We start from the raw sequence: 17,246 nt of genomic DNA on the forward strand, positions 1-17,246 counted from the left end.
TTGGAAGTGTCTTGGCGACGTTTTGATGAAGTCCCATTCGTCATTTTCAGGCTGGTGTTTTCAGCTTCTGCTACGGCATTAAACGCTTCCTTCAGGTCAATGTCACCTTGAAACATCCCTTTGCCTCTGAGAGGGGCATTGTTGGCTCGACTCTGTGGGTGTCCCGTTGCCTTTATCCTTGTTATCTTTCTTGCACATATCCCCCCCCCCAAGAAAAAAAACACCAAGAGGGACAGAGCAAAATGGTTCAATACACACTTGGCTTGCAAAGCTCAGAGACCTGGGAGAAATGTATGGAAAGAGGCTGCGGGAGAATAAACGGAGAGACCCAGACGGGGCCTCCCTCCTCTACTTTCTCAGCCAAGAGAAGAAATGGCACAGCTCTATTGCGCAGGGTCAACAGCTACTCGCATGGGAAAGGAAGAAGAAGTGAATGCAAATTGGAGGAACAGAATGAGAGGCCAGGGAACGAACGGGGAAAAGAGAGCGTTCGCATGCTCCCAAGCCTGAAAATCACGGAAAGAACCCGTTGAGGAAATGCACCTTCCAAGGACAGCTTGGCCCAGAATCCTGCTTCTTATCTCCCTGATGTTTTCTTCTCCTGGGAAAGTCTCCTGGTTTTCCAGCCTCATTCTTTTGAATGCTTTAGAATTCTGCAGAGTTTCTTCTGCTGGTGTGTGTGTGTGTGTGTTTTTCTTTATTAAAAAAAAAAATTGGCCTTACAATTTCAACAGGGCAGGAGGGAAAAATATCTCCCTGCTATCTCTTTCTCCATTGGGACGGGGCAATGTTCTCCAAGGTCCATACGGGACAGAACAGATGTATTTGGGGGGAGGGGGTCTTTTAGGGCAGGATAAAAGTGGATCAAACCTTTGCTGCTGTTTTACGACAACGTGGCATTGGATTTATCCTGGCACCTTCATCCCAGGATCATCGCAAAGGTGTTCTTTTTTTTCCCAAAAGGCAACTGGATTTCCTTGGTTTTTTGTTTTTGTTTTTTCCCAGCAAGAATTTTCTTGGATGAGAAGTGAAATGTCTTCAAAGGAAAAACAGCAGCAACAAGAAGGTCCAGTTGGTTTTTGGAAAAAGCACCTTTGAGAATCTCCATAGACATTCATGCCAGGATCCAAACTTACTAGTCCAATTTAGTCAGGCTTGTCCAGTTTAATGAAGAGAAGGACGAGGGGGGGGGGCAGGATAGCAGTCTTCCGATATCTCAAGGACTGCCATAAAGAAGAGGGGGTCAAGCTATTTTCCAAAGCATCTGAAGGCAGGACAAGAAGCAACGGGTGGAAACTAATCAAGGAGAGAAGCAACCTAGAACTAAGGAGAAACTTCCTGACAGTTAGAACAATTAACTGGTGGAACAACCTGCCTCCAGAAGCGGTGAATGCTCCAACACTGGAAGTTTTTAAGAAGAGACTGGACAGCCATTTGTCCGAAATTGAGCAGGGTTTTTTTATTGTTGTTGTTGTTGTTACCTCCCCCATTTTATGGAATATGTTGTATTCCTCCAAGAAAAGTCCCATTTTGGCAATGCATTCATTCATTTTCTTTCCAATAAACAGTGGAAGGGCTTGCCTCCAGAAGTTATGGGTGCTCCATCACTGGAGGTTTTTAAGAAGAGATTCAGACAATCACTTGTCTGAGACGGTATAGTTTTTCCTGCTTGAGCAGGAGACTGGACTAGAAGACCTCCAAGGCCCCTTCCAATTCTTCTATTCTATTCTATTCTATTCTATTCTATTCTATTCCTTATTCTATTCTATTCCAGCTCTTATCCTATCCTATCCTATCCTAGCCTAGCCTAGCCCTTATTCTATTTTATTCCTTATTCTATTTTATTCCTTATTCTATTCTATTCTATTCTATTCTATTCTATTCTATTCTATTCTATTCTATTCTATTCTACTCCTACTCCTACTCCTATTTTATTCACAGAGAAGTTGTGGGCGCTCCATCACTGGAGGTTTTTAAGAAAAGACTGGACAGCCACTGGTCTAAAATGATATAGAATCTCCTGCTTGAGCAGGGGGCTGGACTAGAAGACCTCCAAGGTCCCTTCCAACTCTTTTATTCTCTTAATTGTGGCAAACTCTACTGCAGCCCTTAAAGCTTTAAAACGGAAGGAAGTGCTGCTCCTTTCCCCTTTATTTTTCTCTCCTCCTCTCTCCTGGGCTTGCACGCTGCCTGGCTTCCCTTTGCTGTGCCCCCTGGCTTTACTTCAGCTCTGATTTGGGGGTGGGGGGGGAAGCACTGACTCAGGAAACCCATGAACTATTTGAGAAAGGTCAGCTGGCAGCCTTCACCACTCTTCCGGGTTCAAATTGGATGGTGCGGGAGCCCCCTCTGATGGCTGAGTGGCAGACTTCACCAGGGCGAGGTAAAGACCCCCCCCCCTTTCCACTTTTCCTGGATTTTGGAAGCTTACGGGAGGCGGTTTTGCAAAAGTCCAGCCACTTTTGCTCCTTCTGCTAGGAACTAGGGGAAGCTAGTTTGGACAGCCTGGCACATCTGGGGGAAAAACAGTTGGAAAGACCCTTGTTTGAAGTGGGCCAAAGTTGCACTTTCCTTTGCCTGCAATGAAACGAGCGATGTTTTCTCTCTCTCGCCCTTTTTAGGAAAGTTTGACTGGCAAACATAAACTTTTCTCTCTTATCTTTTCTTTCCTTCTGGCGGATCTTTTCCTTCTTCCTTTCATCTCCTTCCTCTTTTTCCTTCCTTCCTTCCTTCCTCCCTTTCTTCCTTCTTCTCATTCCCATCTTCCTTCCTTCCTTCCTTCCTTCCTTCCTTCCTTCCCTCTCCTTCCTCCCTATCCTCCCTCCCTCCCTCTTTCCCATCCACCCTCCCTCCCTTTCTTCCTATCTTTCCTATCTTTCCTTCCTCCCTCCCTCCTTTGCATTCCCCTTCCCTTCTTTCCTTCCTTCCTTCCTTCCTCCCTCCCTCTTTCCCACCCTCCCTCCCTTTCTTCCTATCCTTCCTCCCTCCCTCCCTTCCCTTCTCCTTCCCCTTCCTTCCTTCCTTCCTTCCTTCCTTCCTTCTCTCCCTCCCGTCTGTTGGCAGTAAGTGTGACTAGTTAAATATATCTTATATAGGGCATTTTCTTTTGTTGTCCTGAGTCTCTCCCCCTATAGTATCGTTTTATTTAGAACCAATTTCTCACCAGCCAGAGAAAGGAGCCAGAGAGAGCATCCTGCGAGAGAAAAAAGGGCCTCTCCCCAAGTCAGTTATAACTGCACAGTATATATCTCTAGGTCATCTCCTCTTGGCCCTCTTTTCTCTCGCGCCTTCTAAGGCATCCTTTCCACCCGCAGGAACGCTATTTTAGCACTTTAAACACTTGGGCTTCGCTTGACTCTTCATACTGACTTAATTTCACCTCATTTTTGGGGCCACCCAAATAAATTGGCTGGTGTGTGTGTCTGTGTGTGTGTGTGTGAGAGAGAGAGAGAGAGAGAGAGAGACGCAAAGCCATTGATGTTGGCCCTGTTTAGATTAAAAAGGGATTTAAAAAGCGGTTGCTGCCCTTGGCTCTCTCTTAGCCCGGGGGCCAATGCTGCTAACCATCAGTTCTCTGGCTCTCGTTTAGAGGAGACAAAGCACTCAAGGAAATGAAGATGAATGAAGAAAGGAAAAAGCAAAGTTCGTTAGCGAGCCATCCAAAACACTCTCTCTCTCTCTCTCTCTCACACACACACACACACACACACACACACAGTCTTGCAATCTGTCCAACATCCTGCTGTCTCAGAGAGAACCGTTAGCCATTATTTTTTAATTTGGAGGATTTGGGTGAGACTCAAAAGGAAGCGCTGGGTTCGAACCAGGGAATAGGAAATCGAACCTGGAGCACAAGCAGCCGGATTGTTTTGTTTTCCTACCAAAAGACTCTTCCTAAGATAGCGACACAAGGTGCTTTTTCAAAAGGCAACTGGATTTCTTTGTATTTTGGTTTCCTATGAAAACATTTATCTCCTCCTCCTCCTCCTCCTCCTCCTCCTCTTCCTCTTCTTCTTCTCCTCCTCCTCCTCCTCCCCCCCCCCTTAGGCAAGAACAGAACAGATGGATTCTAGATTCCGACAAGATTTGTAGTCTTCAATAAATCTCATTCTCTGAAATTATTAGGCCCTAAAACAAAGGCTATGGTTTGGCTATTGACTTGTGAATTAATGAAGAAGCATGCATGTTTTGCTCTATTGCTATTTTTTTTTTTTTTTTAGTGCTTCACAAACTCGATCTGAGCATTATTGGTTTCCTTTTACAGTGCAGTCCATATCTATGTAATTTATGCATCGCTTTATTTATTTTTCTGAGCAGGAGGTTTATTCAGCTTTCTTTTGGGCGAGTGATTTGGACAATGACACAGAGACTGGGAAAAGAAAGAAAGAGAGAGAGAGAGAGAAAAACCAGAAAGAAGAAAGAAAGAAAGAAAGAAAGAAAGAAAGAAAGAAAGAAAGAAGAAAGAGGGGGAGGGAGGGAGCGAGGGAGGGAGGAAGGAAGGAAGGAAGGAAGAAGGAAGATATTTCACTTCTCAGTCAAAGCTGAAGAAGAAGTGAAATGTCTTCAAAGAAAGACAGGAAAGTCCAGTTGCCTCCTGAAAAAGCATCTTTGGGATAACTATGGTCTGGATGACTGAGAATCTCCATAGAGGAAGGAAAGAAGGAAAGTGTCATGGTTCCAACTAATGAAACACGTCAAAGAACTTCCTGGCATGTTCACCCTAAAGCCTTTATTACCAGTGTTACAAATTGACGGCACATCATGGAGGTTTATGCCAGAATCTGAATTCCTCTTGCTGGCATCTAACTTTTCTTGCTAAACCCCTCCCTTATCTTGCAGTCACAAGTCACATCTTCCAATTAGCCCAGAGGGCAGAGATTCCCTTCCCTTTCTTTCCCCGGGCTTTTGTTATTTCCCCTCCCTTTTCTCTGTCATCTGAATTAACTCTAAAAATATCAGACAGTTCTGCATATTTTGTCAAAGCAAGAATATTCAATATTAGCAGCGCTGACAGAAAGAAGGAAAGAAGGAAAGAAGGAAAGAAGGAAGGAAGGAAGGAAGGAAAGAAAGAAAGAAAGAAGGAAAGAAAGAAAGAAAGAAAGAAAGAAAGAAAGAAAGAAAGAAAGAAAAAGAAAGAAAAAGAGAATTAACAGCTAGTCTCACCCCAAATGTAAACTCAGAAATGCTCCTTCCAAATGAATCAAACAATTCTAAAATGAGGTGGAAAACAGAAGCCTGTTTTCAGAGACAGCAAACTCTTTGAGAACTGGAGGACAGTTGCATAATATGTTTTGAGCATCAAAATGCTCAGTCTCCTGTCACTCGGCTTCATTTATTTAACCCCTCCCAAGACTGCAGCAGGAGGTTTTAACAACTTTCCAACGGAATCCGCTAAGCATCTGGCCAAAATATCTGAGCAGGAGCAGGAAGGAAGGAAGCATGCCTGGGCTTGTTCGTCTAGGGGCTTTCTCGTCTGGAGAGCTTAGTTTCCAGAGAATGGGAACCATGCCTGGATTTGAGTCTGTCAATTGCCTGAAAAAATGTCTTGGAAGCTTTATCCAGTACTAGAGCTGGGAGGAGGAAGAGGAGGAGCAGCAGCAGGAGGAGATAGATGAGAAGAAGGAGGAGGAGGAGGAGGAGGAGGAGAAGATAGATGAGATAGATGAGGAGAAGGAGAAGGAGGAGGAGGGGAGAGATGGAGAAGGAGAAAAAGGAGGAGGAGGGGAGGAGGAGGAGATAGATGAGAAGGAGAAGGAGAAGGAGGAGAAGGAGAAGGAGGGAAGAGATGAGAAGGAGAAGGAGGAGGAGATAGATGAGATGGAGAAGGAAAGAAGGAGGAGGAGAAGGAAAAGGACAAGGAGGAGATAGATGAGGAGATAGATGAGAAGGAGAAGGAGGAGAGGGAGAAGGAGGAGAAGGAGATGGATGAGATGGAGAAGGAGAAAAAGGAGGAGGGGGGAGAGGAAGAAGAGGAGGAGGAAGAGATAGATGAGAAGAAGGAGAAGGAGGAGGAGGAGGAGATGATGGAGGAAAAGAGGATGATGCTGGTGGCTTAGGATCAATTCAAGTTTTATCAAAAGGCCTCCTCCTCTTCTTCCTCTCCTCCTCCACTCCTCTTCCTTTTTCTCCTTCCCCTTCTCCTACTCCTCTGAGCCCCCCAGAATAAAAAGAAAGAAAGAAAAAAGAAGACCACCGAATTGTCCCAAGGCCCCTACTCTGGGTCCCACCGTCAGGACCAAGCAAACGGAGCCAAGGCCCTCAGTGGCAGAGACAGGAGCATCGGCCTCTCCCCACCACTGCTGCTCTGCAACAGCTGGAGTCTGTAAAGATGCAGGGGAAAATAAACAGCTGCCAAATTTAGCAACCACTCTTGTTTTTTCTTTTCATGTTTTTTTTAAAAAAAACAGTCTAAATTGGGGACCCTCCACACGTCTGACGGTGGGGGGGAGAAGTTGGCTGCCGTGTGCCAAAAGGGGCTCCTTCTGCTGGATCCAATCCTCGAACATAGTTTTGGGGGACGACCACCCACGTCTCTTGGTCCCCCCTCACCTGCCTCCCTGCTAAGCCGAAACCTCTAAACATTCATTTTTTTTTCTCAATAAGAAAGCTGTCCTTTGACACCTAAATATTTTGCTTCTCCTTTACGGGAGCGTCTTGAGGAATCTGGCTGTTTTGGTGGAGTGAGAGAAAAACATGTCCTTAAAAGGAACCAAACTCTCCCATTCTTCCTCTAAAAAACGATTGATGATGCCACCTTCGGAGATGGAAGGAGGAGGGTGGCCAAATGTTACAAGACTGTCTTGGATGTAGACAAGGAACTGAAGCAGGAAACTTGTGATTGTGGAGCGCATTGAAGGTGACCCAGAGACCTTGAGGGGGAGGGGCTATCAGCTGTGGTGCACCAGAAAAAACCAAGCAACAACCAACCAATCAACCAACCATCAACTAAACAACCAACAACCAACCAACCAACAACGAACCCACCAACAACTAACCCACCAACAACCAACAACCAACCATTAACCAACAACCAACAACTAACCAACCAACAACTAATCCACCAACAACTAACCAACCAACAACAACCAACAACCAACCAACAACTAATCAACCAACATTATTTGCCATTAGTCAGTTGCAAAAGGCGGCCTTACTAGGAACCGCTTCCATCCTGCGACGAGATCTGTAATACTATCAGACATCCACATCTACCTAGCCCAGGTCCTGGGTAAGGACTCGATAGGTAGACAAAAATGCCAAATCCAGTCTGAACATCTGGTTGACTGTGCGATGATCCATAATAATAATAATAATTTTTGCAATTGACTAATGGCGAATTTGTGTTCAAGTGTGTTCAGGTGGTGCTCCAGTTGTTTTGGGATTGCACCCAAGGCGCCTATTGCTATTAGTACTACCCTTGCTTGCTTTTGCCAGTATTATTATTATTATTAATATTATTATGTATTATTATTATTATATACATATACATAGTGATTTAAAAGTGTGGGTGTATTATACATATATACATATATACTTACATACATACACAAACACACACACATACACACAAGAACGAGGATTTCTTCCGAGCGCGCATGTGCTGGAAAACAAGCCAGTTTTTCCTTTCTTCTTGACATATTCCTTTTTTTCCTCAAAGATGTGGCTTTTTAGGTGCCTAGAGAGGGATGCGTTCTCCACCTGCTGCTATAGATTACAAATCTCCCGTTTTGTTCCACGCCGTTATTAATGCCTGCGCATTAAAACCCGGAACATATGTTTTTTTCTGTGCCTCTTCCTCCTTCTAAGGTCCTCACTCTTCCCCCTGAGCAGCAAAAGTGTGACAGAGAACATTTCGAAGCCGAACATTAGTTCCAGATGCCTCCTAAGACACAGTCAATTTGAACATCACCCCATAAAAAAACGCACATCTCCGACTTTCAAAGGCAGAGACCCTTTCGGTTGTCGTGATCTGGCTTCATGGAGGCCTCACTTGCAACTTCTTCAGCAGTTGGGGGGAAGATTTGCCTGACACACCTCTCTCTCTCAGCTACACCCTGTTAGTAGTGGACACCTGGCAAAGTAGCAGATCCGATGCATTTGTTGCAAGGCATCTCTGGCCCTTTGCTTTGGTTCAGGAATTCAGAAGGCCGAAGAACCGAATAGAAGAGAATAACGAAGTTGGAAGGGACCTTGGAGGTCTTCTAGTCCAACCTCCTGCTCAGGAAGGAAACCCTACACCGTTTCAGACAAATGGCTGTCCAGTCTCTTCTTAAAAACTTCCAGTGTTGGAGCATTCACAGCTTCTGGAGGCAGGTTGTTCCACTGGTTAATTGTTCTCACTGTCAGGAAGTTTCTCCTTAGTTCCAGGTTGCTTCTCTCCTTGATGAGTTTCCATCCGTTGCTTCTTGTCCTGCCTTCAGGGGCTTTGGAGAAAAGCTTGACCCCCCCTCATCTTTGTGGCAGCCCCTCAAATATTGGGAGACTGCTATCATGTCATCCCTGGTCCTTCTTTTCATTAGACTACACATACCCAGTTCTAAAACTGTTTTTTTTAATATATATTTTAGCCTAACCGTCACTGTTGCTCTTCTCTGAAGTCTTTTCAAAGTTTCTTTTTTTTTTTAATAAGGGGGCGAGCAAAACTGGAGGCAATATTCCAGGTGTGGCTTTCGTTGCAAACAGTATGCAATCCATGCCTTTGACCAGTGGTGGCATTCAGCCGGTTCGCACCAGTTTGTCAGAACCGGTAGCTAATTTTTCGTCGCCCGGGCCCAGAACGGACTTCCGGAAGCGGCATCCACGCAGAGAACCGGTTGCTCACCTATTTGAGTCCCACCACTGCTATGATACAGGGTTGAGTTTGAGTATATAATGTTCTGTCACTGGAGGGTCTCTCCTCCAGGCGCCCATCTCACAGACACCAGTCAGAGGGGACGGGGGAGGCAACTTGCAAATTGGCCTCTACGTTGTCACCTGCCTCGCCAAACGTGGAGGCTTTGGTGAAAACAGCAAAGAGCAAAGCTTTTTCACGGATGAGTTTGTACAGCATTAATACATGACAGGTCTCCTGGCTTTTATTCTCCTTTGGCAGAAATCCTGCATGAAAATATAAACTTTCTAGGATGGCGGAGAACCTGTGTCTGACTTTCCCAAAAAACCAAAACAAAACAAAACAAAATGTTGGGACAAGAATGTCACATGCAAAAATGCTGCCCTCTAGATGCATGGAAGGGAAGAAAGCCAGCTGCCCACAAATGCTGTAAACAGACTCCATTTCTCTCTCTCTCTCTCTCTCTCTCTCTCTAGCATTAAATATTTCAATTTATCTACTAACCCTAACCCTGTGTTCATTTTTCTCCCCATGCATGCAGATACATAACCTGAACTAGACTGTGTTGTTCCTCTGTGTCATATAATAGATGTGGGCATATGCATAATTCTGTATTTATTTATTTGTTTTTTTGCTTTTGTCATATTTATGTTGTGTATATTGGAGGTGGCGACCCTTGGAGAGCTGCACGCAACAAAATTTCATTTTAATGTATGCCGATTAATGTACATCCAAAGTGACAATAAAGTTATTATTCTATTCTATTCTATTCTATTCTATTCTATTCTATTCTATTCCTATTCTATTCTATATTCTATATTATATTCTATTCAATTCAATTCTATATTCTACATTATTCTATATTCTATATTATTCTATATTCTATTTTATATTCTATTCTGTTCTATTCTATTCTATATTCTATTCTATTCTATATTCTATTCTATTCTATTCTATATTCTATATTATTCTATATTCTATTTTATATTCTATTCTATTCTATTCCATATTCTAATCTATATTCTATTCTATTCTACTATTCTATACTCTATATTCCATAGTCTATTCTATTCTATTCTATTCTATTCTATTCTATATTCTATATTCTATATTCTATATTCTATATTCTATATTCTATTCTGTTGTCAGAGGTATTTATTCCACAAATAAGGCCAGCATCTACTCACCTGTATACAGGTCGGTGTCGGTGTATTCATCCACCTTTTTGTGATGCAAAATATAATCAGAGACTTTGGTTCCAATGGCTGGCTGGACATCTAACCACTGCAAGGAGACAACTGTGCTGGAAGGCTCCACGGTGGGAGAAAGACGCAAACTAGGCAGAAGAATGAAGGAAATTCAGAATTCAACTCTGACCCACAACTGTTCTTCTCTACTGATATTACAAGTTGATGCAAAAAAAAAAAAAAATGGAGCAGGGGATATTTTGGCTGGATAGAAAAAAAAAAAAAATGCAGGCAACGTCCCTGTTGGAAAAGAGATACTCACACAGGCTGGGGAAGTGGGCTGCAGCTGGGGAGGCCGTTCTCATCAAAGGCATTCAGGTCACACCGACACCAATCCTCAATCACGTCTCCTTTCCCGGAGCACCAGTACGAGCTCATGAGGGCTGCCTTGAAGGCCTGGGAAGGAAGAACAGATCAACGATGGTGTGTGAATGGATGGCTGAGGCAGGCAGTGACAAAAACACGGCGAGTTCTTCTAACTAGCTGGTACAAGAAGAAAGATGGGTGGAAACTAATCAAGGAGAGAAGCAACCTAGAACTAAGGAGAAACTTCCTGACAGTTAGAACAATTAATCAGTGGAACAGCTTGCCTCCAGAAGCAGTAAATGCTCCAACACTGGAAGTTTTTAAGAAGAGACTGGACAGCCATTTGTCCGAAATGGTGTAGGGTTTCCTGCACGAGCAGGGGGTTGGACTAGATGACCTCCAAGGTCCCTTCCAACTTTATTATTATTATTATTATTATTATTATTATTATTATTATTATTATTATTATTATGTTGGGGGGATCTTGAATTGTTCTTTGGGTCGATCTCAGCTGTGTGGTCTAGAATAGCCACATCCCTGATGTTTCTATGCTTCTGGAGATCTTTAAGAAGAGGAGACTGGACAATCACCTGTCTGAGATGGTGTAGGTTCTCCTGCTTGAGCAGGGGGCAGGACTAGAAGACCTCCAAGGTCCCTTCCAGCTCTTGTTGTTGTTAGTTGCGAAGTCATGTTAGACCCATCGCGCCCCATGGACAATTTCCTATTCTATTCTATTCTATTCTATTCTATTCTATTCTATTCTATTCTATTCTATTCTATTCTATTCTATTCTATTCTATTCTATTCTCTATATTCTATTCTATTCTATTCTATTCTATTCCATTCCATTCTATTCTATTCACACACTCACATTTACACACCTTCCAAAGAAGGTGAAAACTAACAGAACAAAATAACAGAGTTGGAAGGGACCTTGGAGGTCTTCTAGTCCAACCCCTGCTCAAGCAGGAGACCCTACATTTCAGACAAATGTCTGTCCAGTGTCTTCTTAAAAGCCTCCAACGATGAAGCACCTACAACATCTGGTGGCAAGCTGTTCCACTGGTTAATTGTCTTCACTGTTAGGAAGTTTCTCCTTAATTCCAGGTGGCTTCTCTCCTGGATTTAGTTTCCATCCATTGTTTCTTGTCTTGCCTTCTGTTTTTTGGGAAAATAAGTTGACTCCCCTGTTCTTTGTGGCAGCCCCTCAACTACCGGAAGACTGCTATCATGTCCCCCTTAGTCCTTCTTTTCTCTAGACTAGCCAAACCCAAATCCTGCAGCCGTTCTTCCTGTGTTTTAGTCTCCGGGCCTTTATTCATCTTAGTTGCTCTTCTCGTGTCCAATTCCTTTGGGAATCTAACTCGACGAGGTCATGCAGGCTAATCTGATCACGCTTAATGTTATTTGTTTCTTACTGTAAGTTGGGCTCAGTTTAATCAGATCCTGCGGATACGCAGCGACAATTACGTCTTGCCACAACCTTTTAGAAATGAAGTTATTCCTGCAACACATCCATCAAGCTCCATCCTTTCTTGTCAGAGTGAATTCATGCCACAGGCCTTAATAAGGTTATACAGGCCCACACAGATGTCCATCCCTCTCTCCTGCTGCAGTTCCATTTGCCAATAGCTATCAAGCAACAGTTGACGTCAAACATATACAGAAGAGAAGAACGGTTGCAGGAATCCACTCCAGGAGAAGAAAAAAACAGACCTAGGGGTGACATGATAGCACTGTTCCAATATTTGAGGGGCTGCCCCAAAGAAGAGGCAATCAACCTCTTCTCCAAAGTGCCTGAAGGCAGGACAAGAAGCAATGGATGGAAACTAATCCAGGACAGAAGCAACCTAGAACTAAGGAGACATTTTCTGTAATTGGGTAGTCAGTGTGAGTACCATTGCTCCTAACTTCTGGTTATTCCATTCTGCACTTTTGTGCCCCTAGTTTCTTTTTAAGTCTACGGCAAACAGAATTATCTCACTCAAATGTGTTCAACCCTTGACATTTTAAAGCTTGTGACTTCACCTTATAACTTCACCTTACAGAGAAAAGCCACAAAGATCTTTGGGAGACCGTAGGCTAAAACATATAAAGAACGGTTGCTGGAATTGGGGATGCCTAGTTTAATGAAGAGAAGGACTAGGGGGTGACACGATAGCAATTGTTCAATATCTCAGGGGTTGCCCCAAAGAAGAGAGCGGGGGTGTCAACCTGTTCTCCAAAGCCCCTGAAGGCAGGACAAGAAGCAACAGATGGAAACTAATCAAGAAGAGAAGCAGCCTGGAATTAAGGAGAAATTTCCCTGACAGTGTGAACAATTTAATCAGTGGAAGAGCTTCCCTCCAGAAGTTGTGGGTGCTCCATCACTGGAGACTGAACAACCGTTTGTCTGAAATGGGATGGGGTCTCTTGCTTGAGCAGATGGGCTGGAGTAGAAGACCTCCAAGGTCCCTTCCCACTCTGTTGCACTCTTCTGTTATTTTGGGAAGGAGTGGAGTGGGGGTGGGGATGGTGTGTTAGCTGAACCGAAGGGAAAGGTTGAAAGAGCTGGGGGGGGGGGAGATGATGTTTGCTTTTCCTCAGACGTTTGAACAACTGGATGTGACTGGGAGTCTGAGGCCCGGCAGAGAAGAACCCCAAGGGAGACGACATCTGAGACAGTCTTTAGTGTGAAGGCTTCAAAAGTTCAAAGCAGGCGAGGAGAGAAAGCCCCTCTGTCTCCATCAGGTGCTTGTTATTCTTACCAGACTTTTCCCATAGCTGTTGTTTTCGCTAGGACTCTCCAAGCAACAGGAGGAGAGGGGTTACCAACCAAAGTGGTGCCGTTCAGTTCTCCACGATCCTAAGGTGGGCCTCCTTATGTTAGAGAAGAGTTCGTGCAAACTGTGGTTCAGTCTGGAGGCACGAAAACCTGGTTTGCCCGTTCTGCTAAGTGGGCGTGGAGTCCTAACCTTATAACCTCACCGGCCTTGGCAAGCTACTTGAGCAAAAGGAAATGATAACTCACCCAGGAGGGTGAGTCAGTCATACATCATGTCAAGACTTGTAGATACATTACTCAGAACCGTGCTTTCCCCTTATACCTATTTTGATAAAAGTTGAGTTTGCTTTGGGTGTTCTTTCCAAGCAGACTAGAATTCCAGGACAATCCCAAGGAATGGGAGTGGAACAACTTTGTTCAATGATTAAAAAAAAAAAACGGATCAAGAAATGTCCTACTTTTTCAAGCGCTGTTCTCTTCGGCAGCGATTTAAAACTAAAATTCTTTTTTTTTTTACTTTGACTAACCCCTATTTATTTCTTTGTTTTCTTTTTTTCCTTGGATGTTTTATGGTTCTGTTTTACCTTTTGCTTTGTTTAAACTTCCTTTTTATTATTTCTTCTTCTTCTTTTTTTAGGTGGCAAATAAATTTAATAGTAATAATAATAATAATTTACAGTGCTTCCTTGGTTTTTCTTGCTCTGGAATTGAGCCAAATGTTCTGCCCTAAATCAGGAGGAAATTTGTCCTATGGAGGGTTTTTTTCTTTCCCATATCTGGATATAAGGGAAGACAAAGGATTTGCAAAAAAAAAATCATGACAAACATGTCTATTAACAAATAACTCCAGAATAGAATAGAATAGAATAAAATTACAGAATAGAATAGAATAGAATTACAGAATAAAATAGAATAGAATAGAATTACAGAATAGAATAGAATAGAATAGAATTACAGAATAGAATAGAATTACAGAATAGAATAGAATTACAGAATAGAATAGAATAGAATAGAATTACAGAATAGAATAGAATTACAGAATAGAATAGAATTACAGAATAGAATAGAATAGAATAGAATTACAGGATAGGATAGGATAGGATAGGATAGGATAGGATAGGATAGGATAGGATAGGAAATGAATGGAATGGAATGGAGCTGTAAGGGACCTTGGAGGTCTTCTAGTCCAGCCCTCTGCTCAAGCAGGAAAACCTACGCCATCTCAGACAAGTGACTGATAGTCATTTCTTAAAAGCCTCCAGTGATGAAGCACCCACAACCTCTGGTGGCAAGCTGTTCCACTGGTTCATTGTCCTCACTGTCAAGAAGTTTCTCCTTACTTCCAGGTTGTTTCTCTCTTTGGTCAGTTTCCATCCATTGTTTCTTGTCCTTCCCTCTGGTGCTTTGGAGAATAATTTGACCCCCTCTTCTTTGTGGCAGCCCCTCAGATACTGGAACATACTGCTATCATGCCCACCTAGTCTTTCTCTTCTTTAGACTAGACAAACCCAAGCCGTTCTTCCTATGTTCTTCATTACTTGCAGCTAGTAAGTCAGTTTTCCAAAAACCCACCAAGAGAAGTTCACAAGAAGCTTGCAAGCACCCAAGGAATGGTCCTCTTTCCTACTGGGGGGGGGGGAAATCAAACTTTGAGAAATCACAAGTTTGGGGGACAGCACCACTGTTATTTGCAACAGTACAAGCAAGGACAAGAGGTTGCAATCAGAGAACGCTGATGACAAATCGGGAATATGGAGCCGGAGCAGTTGAATAGGAAGCGCAAAGTAAGCTTCCTATAAACATCCTTTTTCAGGAATCACAAATGTGTATTTTTTAAAAAACAACAACAACAACAACAACACAAAACAGTGGAGAAGGGGTTCTAGTGATTTCATAGGCGCGGGAGAAACGGCCTTTGAAGTACCCTGGAGTGCTAAAATTATTTTCTTCTCGGGAAATGAATACTTGTGACTTTTGTTATGTATTAAGCGGAGCTAAGAGCAAAATAATGATGAAGCTTCTCTAGTGTTGCTGGCAGGCAGGAGACTTTGCCCCTTTCTAACGCTCACACCCCTCCAGCTGTTGTGACTGTTGTGAGCTTCAGATCCTGAAGTGCAAACCACTGGATGTTTCCACGCTGTCAACAGAAGGGGTCACAAGGACAGAAGACACCCAAGGTGGGCAGTTTATGCTGGGTGAGTGTTATGGACACAAACTAGGGAGACACTGAGGCAGGACTGGAAAGCCCAGACAAACATTTTGAAGTCCTGTTGACATCCCTCTTCTTGGACAGGCTGTTTAGAGCTCTCCAAGTGAGGGAGAGGATTCCATAACCAGTCTCTTTCTTTCTTTCTTTCTTTCTTTCTTTCTTTCTTTCTTTCTTTCTTTCTTTCTTTCTTTCTTTCTTTCTTTCTTTCTTTCTCTTTCCTCCCTCCCTCTTTATTCCTTCTTTCTCTCTCTTTGCTTCCTTTCTCTCTTTCTTTCCTCCTTCCCTCCCTCCATCTCTTTCTTCCATTCTCCCTCCCTTCCTCTTATTCTTTCTTTCTTTTTCTTTGTTTTCTTTCTTTCTTTCATTCATTCTTTCTCCCTCCCCTTTCTTTCTCTTTCTGTCTTCTTTTCTCTTTCTTTCTCTTTTTCTCTCTCTCTCTCCCTCTCTCTCTCTTTCTCTCTCTCTCTCTCTTTTCTTTCTTTATTTCTTTCTTTCTCCCTCCCTTTCTTTCTGTCTGGTTTCTTTCCTCTCTCTTTCTCTTTTTTTCTCTCCCTCCACCTTCCTCTTTCTTTCTTTCTTTCTTTCTTTCTTTCTTTCTTTCTTTCTTTCTTTCTTTCTTCTCTTTCTTCTTTCTCCTTCTTCCTCCTCCTCCTCCTCTTTTCATATCGTGGCCCAGGATGCTTGTTATGAATTACCCCTGACTTCCTCTGTCCTCATAGGGTCTCTTCTCACCCAGCAGATGAAAGTTGGCTATTAAAGGGCAGATGTGCCAAGAACGACAGACGAAGCTCTCAAGAGAATGACTGCAGTCAAGGAGAACTTTCTTTTAAAGCAGGAGAAAAAACACAAAAAACGGGAGAAAGCGGGGGGGGGGGGAGGCCAAATTTCCCAAACAAAACACGTTCATAGCTTCCGTAGGAGGCCAAACATGTGGCCGAGATCTAGGCATTCATCACAAGGAGAGGGGAGATGAATTCAAATGGAAACTCTTGCTTATGAAAACACCGCAGGGAGGGCAGTTCCGATTCCCTTTTTGTACCCGTGGAAATAGGTACCTGTGAGTTGACTAAGCGGCAAAGGGCTAGTTGCGTCTTTGCGCTCACTTCACACCCACCAACACATGACTTATAAACTAAACATCCCCACTTGTTTGTTTGAAGAGGGCTAGGAACTGACTTTCTTACAGAAAGAAAATAAATAAACTAGTCGAGGATCACTCTGAAGAGGAAGAAAGTCACGTTAGCCTTCTAGACTAATGAGGACCTTGAAACACTCTGATGACCTCTAGATTTGTCTCTGTCTCCATCCGTCTATCCACGTCTCTCTTGTGCATCCCTCCTTCCCTCCATTCATCTCTCTCTCTCTCTCTTTCTCGATCTGTCTGTCTGTCCTATCTCAATCATCAATCCATCCACCCTCTCTTTCTCTCTCTCTCTTTCTCTCGTGCTTCCCTCCCTTCATCCTTCTATTCTATCATCTATCTTATCTACCTATCATCTACCATCTATCCACCTCTCTCGTGCTTCCCTCCCTTCCTGCATCCATCCATTCTTCCATCTACATCTATCTATCTAGTATCTCTTATCATCTCCCTCCCTCCCTCCCTCCTTCCCTCCATCTGTCTATCTCTCTCTCTGTCTGTCTTTCTATTTCTGTCTATCTCTAGCTCTCTCTCTGTGTCTATCTATCTCTGTCTAGTTCTCTGTCTTTCTGTCTGTCTATCTATCCTATCTATCTGTCTGTCTGTCTATCTCTCTATCTGTCTCTCTCTCTGTCTATCTCTGTACCTATCTCTATCTATGTATCTACATATCTATCTACCTATCTATCTACCTGTCTGTCTATCTATCTATCTATCTATCTATCTATCTATCTATCTATCCATCCATC

At 43.2% G+C, this 17,246-nt stretch overlaps 1 protein-coding gene across 5 annotated transcripts in view; it reads right to left on the minus strand.

The window, feature by feature from the left end:
- ASTN2 (astrotactin 2) overlaps positions 1 to 17,246 on the minus strand; it is a 187,622-nt gene that overhangs the window by 25,399 nt on the left and 144,977 nt on the right. For all 5 annotated transcript variants that reach the window (XM_039364280.1, XM_039364278.1, XM_039364277.1 and 2 more), the window contains 2 exons: positions 10,340 to 10,473; positions 10,018 to 10,166 (listed from right to left, as the gene is read on the minus strand). In XM_039364280.1, coding sequence (XP_039220214.1) covers positions 10,018 to 10,166; positions 10,340 to 10,473 — 283 coding nt within the window. The remainder of the gene's footprint in view (positions 1 to 10,017; positions 10,167 to 10,339; positions 10,474 to 17,246) is intronic.

This window comes from Crotalus tigris, unplaced genomic scaffold, assembly GCF_016545835.1.
Source record: "Crotalus tigris isolate CLP2741 ecotype Arizona unplaced genomic scaffold, ASM1654583v1 scf7180000019718.230237, whole genome shotgun sequence".
Lineage (NCBI taxonomy): Eukaryota > Metazoa > Chordata > Lepidosauria > Squamata > Viperidae > Crotalus > Crotalus tigris.